Raw genomic sequence first — 7,564 nt, forward strand, 5'->3', positions numbered from 1 at the left:
CAGATAACCCTGATCTTTGACTTCGTTTATAGGGATTTATAAAAGATGAGAACATCACTGACACAGGTTTGGACCAATTAGGTGAGTGATTGGCAGCAAGTAATCGTTCCCATCTCTCCTTCTTGTAATCTCTCTCCCTTGACATAGGATCAGTTTGACGTGTCTTTTCACAGTTTTTCAGCTGTTTACAAATTGGGAAGACCGATTTTCAATCTATTCTTGTTTGGCTCATAGAAGATCTAACCGCCAAAAGACAGCATCGAAAAGACACAAGAAGCCCATTTTGGGCTGATTTCGAGAAGCTTCAAATAAAGCTTTCCACATCTTTCATATTTTATTCTCATGCGAAAAGACAAAGAAAGACGCACGGAAAAATGTGCATCTACCAAACATGCTTCGGACTTCTCAGGTCTTAATGCAAAAACTCAATACATCTTTTACATGTCAGAACTACCAGAAGATCTTCTCAAAACAACACACCAAACAGGCCCTTAGTAAGTAGTTGAAATTGACTAGATATGTAGTACTACAATGATTTAGGCTAGACTGCTAAAGCAACCATGGCTTATGGGTAATAACGTGTTTTTCTATTTCCAATTTATTTTAATTTGGTTACATCTAAAAGATCATTTGGTCCACATCAATTCAGGGCAACGTAAGAATGTTTAGAATGTATATGAAGATCAGCCACTTGTAGGCGTATCGTCGATATACGGCAATCAGATTCCACATTTCCACTTCTGCACTTCAATTTGTCATACAAATAGACCACTTTGTTTTTCAAGGAAACAAATCTGATTTAATAGGAATAATCAAAACGTTGCCATATTGCTCAAAGCCATGACAAAAGGGTCGCCCTTGAAGATATTTGGCAGAATTAAATGACAAGACTCCCAAATGTCCTATTCGCCCCACTTTTTACTGATCATTTAATATTTAACTATTTCATCATGGTACAAAATTCCACATAGCAACCAAACCAAAATATAACTAGCAAATTTTGTTTAATAACAACAGATCTCATTACCTCCTAATAACAAAGTTTGATCCAAAAGAAACAAAAATCGTCCTCTAAAGAGAAGTTGCAATGATTAAGACCATCCTTTAGCAACGAATCCCTGTACCCCACTGCTCAAGAAGAAGCCCCACTTCTTAGAGCTTGAGCCTTTTGGGGTTTTCTTGGAGCTAGCCGAGTCTCAGGCTGCAAAACAGAAAGATCCAACATCAGTAGTCTATCAAGACACAACAAACCACATTTTTCTTACCCTAGTCCTTGGGCTTATTTCATTAATGCTATTGTTCTTGTATAATCAAATAACAGTGATTACCTCTTTCTTTACAGCTTCTTCCTTTTCAGACAAGATCAACTCAATGTGGCAGGGAGAAGACATATAGGCTGTCATACAAAATAGACAGTCTCATTAAATAGCCACAGGCTAAATTTAAAAGAAGTTCATAAAAATTAATAACAAGTTAACAAACTCACGGTTGATTCTCCCATGAGCTCGGTAAGTGCGGCGCCTCTGCTTCTGAGCCTGGTTTACCTGGATGTGGGAAATATACAATGAATCCACATCCAAACCTTTCACCTGGAAAATAAATAAGGGTGACATTAGAATGTAGATAGTTATCTAAAAATTGAAGAAAACGAAATCAATAACCAGCTAGAATCAAACATACATCTGCATTACTCTCAGCATTCTTAAGCAAATCTAGAATGAATTTGGCAGACTTAATAGGCCAACGTCCCTGTCCATTTGGATGACGGTTCTTTGCTTGAGCAGTTCGACCAACACCCCCACAGAAGCGTTGGAATGGAATGGCTTGCTTGTGGGCCAACACATCTTCCAAATACCTTTTAGCCTTGGTCAAAGGCAACTTTCTAATTGCATGGGCAGTCTCTCTAGTGTTCTAAGGAAGCAAGGAATATAGCATAAATTCAAGATTTTCAAATTAATAGAATCAAAAAAATGAAAACAAAAACACAACAAATGCAAAAGGATGAACAAGTATGCAGTATTAGCCCTGGCAAAGGTTACTAAAACATACAAATCAAAGGAAAACTGTACTAATTTCAATTTGTTGAAGCAAAAACTTAATGATGCCAAAACCAACTCTCCCTTCCATCTTTATCTGAGGAGTCTTTGTTGTCTGGCTCCTCATAAATGATGTTGCTCATCCTTGGAATCCGAAAAGAAAACAGAGACAGAACAGGATCACTTTGTTTCAGTGAGATATCTAATCAGACTGATTAGGATTTAAAGAGCTGTCATGATCATTCACATCAATTTCAGCAGGCAGGAACGGCACAGAAGCTACCGGTTTTAGAATGCAAGCAAGGTAGCTTGCTTACTCTCCCAGTAGCAGCGGAGCTTATTATTATCATTTATTTAGTTGCTGCTTATTTTCAGAATTTCAACAAAGATATTGCACCATTTGGACATAGCATTTAAAACATTTTCTGAGGAAGCCAAGTTAGAACCCCTACTGATGCAAAAACACCATGAGCAATTTATATGCCAATATGCCATCACATTAGCATTAATTCAGAAAATTGAAAGAATCACCAACAAATCATCAAATAGTGTCACAATGTAACATCATTTACTGAACCTTCAGGAACAAAGGATAAAAACAGAGGTTCACCCAATAACAATGTAAATAATTTCCCTGAAATTTACGAGAGATCCGTTCACATGAGCAACAGGACCCTGCTTTTATCATCAGGTGTTAAACCAATACAATGCAAAATCAATTCTCAATGCCAGTGTCAACAGTAATTCCTACAACTCCATCAGTCATAAGAAAAATCCCCTCATACAGTTCAGTCAATAGAGCAGACGAACTTATAAATCCAAACACTCAATCATCCTAATTAGAAGTTAATAGATGAACAGTCAAAAGAATCACCAACAAAGCATCAAATAGTGTCTATAATGTAACATCATTTACTGAACCTTCTGTCATGAAGGATACAAACAGAGGTTCACCCAATAACAATGTAAATAATTTCCCTGAAGTTTACGAGAGGCCCATTCACTGGGCAACAAGACCCTGCTTTTATCATCAGGTGTATAAACCAATACAAAGCAAAACCAATCCTTAATGCCAGTATCAGCAGTAATTTCTAACAAAAGGATCATTAACTAAATAAGTACGACAACTTATCAGTATAACAGTTGAAAATCAAATAGAGAGAAGCAAATGCTAATAGTCTAATGTTACAGTAGAGATACAACTCTATCAACCATTAAAAAATACCCTCACAAACTCGTACATTTAGAGACTCAATCATCCTAAGTAGAAGTTAAGAGATAGACAAACAACTCATTCCAATTATTTCTTCCAAGATAAGAAAACGTTCAGAAATAAAAGTTTTAATCCTCAAACAAATGGATATAATCATCCCATTTCATCATTTACACTTTTGGCCTTTTGGACTCTAGAAACATGTCATCATCAGGGAATGGATGTTGAACCATATCACAGCAGGAACCCTTAAAGATAATGACTAATAGTGAAAAAGTACTAGCCAGTTCTCCTATAACCCCAGATATTAGCTAAGGCCCACAATTTCTTTCCACATGTTTACAAATATAACAATAATGTGATTGCAACCTATGACCTATCTTGTTCTTTCAGAATAATACAGGTTCTACCAATGAATTCTTTTTGGTTACAAATCCTGACCACTCAGGTTCACCTCCAAGAAGGGAGCTACCTAGATTCCTATCCACACACCCTCACCCATTACGTCAAGCCTATCAAAATCACAGCCCCTCCACTCAACACAGCTTCCAGAACTATCTGTTGATGACATTGAAGATTTTGAGGATGATGATGATAATGAGGAAGTTAACAGTCTCAGCACTTCAAGAAGGAATACAATTAATGCCAGTGATCTTGTGTTAGGATTGCTGTCTTTTGCAACAGGTAACCTTGGCTAAGATTTAGTGGAATGCCTAGAAGAATCTTTTCCCCATTTCTTTGGAGCCTAAACTTATTGAAAGAAATGTATGAGCAATGGTGTGTGCATGATGGGTTACCTTGCTGGAATTCTTTTTTACATAATGGAGCTGATTTAAGGAGTTGCTGGTATTTGAGTTCTATGCTGAATTTTTTATATTTACAGTAGGAAGTCTTTCATATGAATTCTGATCTTTCGTTTCAAGCTCCTGTAGTTGACTTCATATTATTGGCATAAGTCCATGATGGTGGATATCACAGGGGGAAGTGACATTATGTGATACTATATTATATAGAAATTAATGTATATTTTCTTTAATTCTGTATTTAGTTTGAAAGGAAAGGTAGGAAAAGGAAGGGAAGAGTAGTATAGGTTTCCCTCTCCCTTCCTTTTCCTACCTTTTCTTTCAAACAAAACACAGCCTAAATTCATGGACTTTGTATGTATATAAAGTTTGCTGCCTTAGAACTTTGGCAAAGTAACCAAAGCATGAAATGTGAGCATAAATAGGATAGACCCCTTTTAACCATTTAGTTTCAAATTTTCTTTTTCTTTTATTTTCTCTGGCAGGTATTACAGATGATGACCTCCGTGAAACATCTTATGAAGTCCTCCTGGCTTCTGCGGGGGCTGCAGGTTGTGCTTCTAGCTCTAGGATCTTATCTGTTTATTCTCTCTCATTGCTCCATGTCTTTCATGTTTTATCTCTTTTCTTTTATTTGTGCTCTTTATGATCATGACTTGCATATTCTTGTCAAATCCCACTTTATGCAGGGGCTTCATTGTTCCATCCAAAGAAAAGAAGAAAGAGAAAAGGTCCAGATTGACGAGGAACCTTGCTCGTAGCAAAAGTGACCATGTTGTGCCTCAATCTTAACGTGCCCCAAAAATGGCTGGTTTGTTGGAGGCCATGCGTGTGCAGCTTGAGGTTTGCAACATTTTTTTCTTCTCTCACATGTATTTTCTTATCAGCTGACATGATCTATTCTTAGATCTAGTTTGGTTTTTATTATGACTATGCTAGTGTTTCTTAAGTGGTTTAGCATGGCCTTTCTCTCTCATTTTTTGTACAAGAACTATATTTTCTTAGATAAGTGAATGATTTTGAATTAGCAAGGATTTATGGTCATTTCTTGGAAACAGCCTCTCTTTATGTGCAGGGGTAAGGCCGCGTACATCTGTCCCTCCCCATACCCCATATTGGCAGGAGCCTCATGCACCGGGCTGCCCTGCCCTTTAGGGATTCATGGCCATTGTGAATCCCTCACAGTCATCCATATAATTCAGTGTTTTGTTTATACCACATTGATGGTGTGTTTTTGCAGAAAATAACCAGGAATGACACATTGATGAAAAATAAAATTTTGATAATAATTTTCTGGAGAATGATTATTCATGTTGCCATGCTGGTATCTGGTGTATTTGAAAGGAACAGAACAAGAGAGTTTTTGAGAACCAATCTAGTTCTTGGGAAGATCTCGAAAGGAAAGTTTTTCATCTTACCAGCTCAGCTAATCTACAGCCCTATGTGTGTGCACTTACTGTCTTGAAATGGAGAAGCAAGAGGGATCCTTCGTACCAGCGAGAAGATGGAGAGGTGAGTTGATGGTTAAAGCAAAGTTCTTTCTGGAAGAAAGGGAAGAATTGAAGCCAACTGGTGTTGAAGATCAGAGAGGAAGGGCCTTTATGTTCTTAATAGGAGAAGCATTACCATGGCTGAAAGGCTTCAACGATGGAGTTTGTCTCTCTGTTAAGAATAATGGTTGGAGGAATTCTTTGGATCTTCCAAGAAGAAGGTATCAGGTGGTCTTGAAGTGTAACCAAAAAGGGTGGTATGTGGAGGTTTCAGAGATTTTCGGTAATACCAAAAAGCAAATTATCTGTATTCTAGAAGGAAAACAAGGTTTAGGTTGGAAGTTAATGGCACAGAAACTACAAGACTTTTTATTGCTGAAAGAAGCTGAAACCCTGGTCGGTAAAAGCTCTGAGGCAAATCAAGAAAATCCACATGATAGTGACCCTTCTAAGAAAACTTATTGCGACCTGGACAAAGTGCCTGGGGTCAGCTTGCAGGAAGAAATCTTGCAACTATTTTCAGTTGCAAGTTCAAGCAAGATTCAGATATTATTTTTGGAAAATGACAGGTGATTGGGAACAAAGATTGATTGTTAAAGCAGGGAAGAAGGCAACTGACTAGAAAGTAATAATAGAAGCTGCAGGTAAGCTCCAAGTCAAATCTGGTGTTTCAATGTATCCCTTTGATGAATATAGAGCAATTCTGGATACAGGGGAGAAGATGGTCGATTTTAGAACAGTGCAAACTGATTTGGGACTGGTTTTAATTGAAAACTGGTCCTTCTCATACAACTGTAAGGAGATTAATGTTGGAGCCTTCAAGATGTTACTGGCTGGTCTTCCATTCACTTTGTGGAAGGAGACCCCAAATATTAGCTAAGACCCACAATTCCTTCCCATATGTTTACAAATATAACAATAATGACGCTAGCATTGTGAACAAAACCATGACTTTGTTTTGATAAGCAGATGAAAACAATGATGGAGAATCGTATCACAGTTCACGTAAACAACAAAAGAAAAGAAGAGCCATAACAACAAGTTCAGATCAACACACCTTGAAATGAACTCTCAAATCCGAGCCCCTGGCCTTGCAGGCTGCAAGATGAATGTCAAGAAATGAATCAGAACACATGAATTAAAATCAATTGAAACACGGAAAAATTGGATTTCCAGTGTTATTTATAAAAAAAAAAAAAAAAAATGCATTTCTAGCGAATTTACCAGCGACAAGAAAACGCGCTAAAAAGACCTTAGAATGTTAGGGGACAACGTAAAATGACTCAAAGAAATCATTTCGCAGCTCAATAGTAATTGAAAGGCAACTAGAAAATCAGAGAAAATGGCTCTAGAACGCTTACACTTGGTTGTGTTATCTGGCTCCTTGGAATACTTCACCTAAAAAGATAGAAAAGTAAATTGAAAACTTGAATCAGAAGAGACGAAGGATCATATATGAAGAACAAAGAGGACAAAAACGAAATAAGCTACCATGACTGATCTGCTAATGATATGAAACTGCACCGCGGGGTGTATTTCGTCCCCAAACGAACTGAAAGGACTTCAGCGGCTGCTTCAACCCTCAATAAAGTGAAACCGTAACCCTACAGTTACAGCAAATAGAGTTTTCAACGAACCAAAAATCCGATTAACCAAATTAATGGATTCGGTAATATAGGACACGTGGGTTTGTGGAGTGAAAGTGAAATAATGAAAATACATAATAGTAAATAAATATTTTCTATTTTTTATTATGAGCTAATATCATTATAGACAAGGATTATAATGTTTAAATTATATAATTTATAATTTATACGAAAAAACAAATGAAAATACTATGAACTAATTACATTTATTTCATGAAGATTATTCATAATTAGCACATATTTTCAAAAAGTAATTTTAATAGTTATATATATATATATATTTAATTCTTGGTAATTTATCGTATTTATTATATTTAAATATATTTACTTTTAATTACGTTTTAAAATTTAATTATATTACTTACAGTTTCAAATA

At 36.4% G+C, this 7,564-nt stretch overlaps 1 protein-coding gene and 2 non-coding genes across 3 annotated transcripts; all 3 read right to left on the reverse strand.

Annotated features, from left to right (window-relative positions):
• Positions 1-898: 898 nt before the first annotated feature.
• On the reverse strand, positions 899-7,156 carry LOC104608082 (large ribosomal subunit protein uL22y-like). The gene is made up of 7 exons (XM_010273951.2): positions 7,034-7,156; positions 6,904-6,940; positions 6,600-6,640; positions 1,681-1,911; positions 1,487-1,589; positions 1,329-1,396; positions 899-1,201 (listed from the first exon to the last, which is right to left on the reverse strand). Exons 1-7 carry the CDS (start codon positions 7,034-7,036, stop codon positions 1,133-1,135), a joined length of 552 nt encoding a protein of 183 aa, XP_010272253.1. The 5' UTR covers positions 7,037-7,156; the 3' UTR covers positions 899-1,132.
• LOC148790466 (small nucleolar RNA snoR74) lies at positions 2,591-2,721 on the reverse strand. The gene has a single exon (XR_016078957.1). It is a non-coding gene; the product is annotated as a small nucleolar RNA snoR74 (small nucleolar RNA).
• Positions 2,935-3,064, reverse strand: LOC148790467 (small nucleolar RNA snoR74). The gene has a single exon (XR_016079075.1). It is a non-coding gene; the product is annotated as a small nucleolar RNA snoR74 (small nucleolar RNA).
• Positions 7,157-7,564: the final 408 nt, after the last annotated feature.

This window comes from Nelumbo nucifera, chromosome 7 (assembly GCF_055504915.1).
Source record: "Nelumbo nucifera cultivar China Antique chromosome 7, China Antique-T2T, whole genome shotgun sequence".
Lineage (NCBI taxonomy): Eukaryota > Viridiplantae > Streptophyta > Magnoliopsida > Proteales > Nelumbonaceae > Nelumbo > Nelumbo nucifera.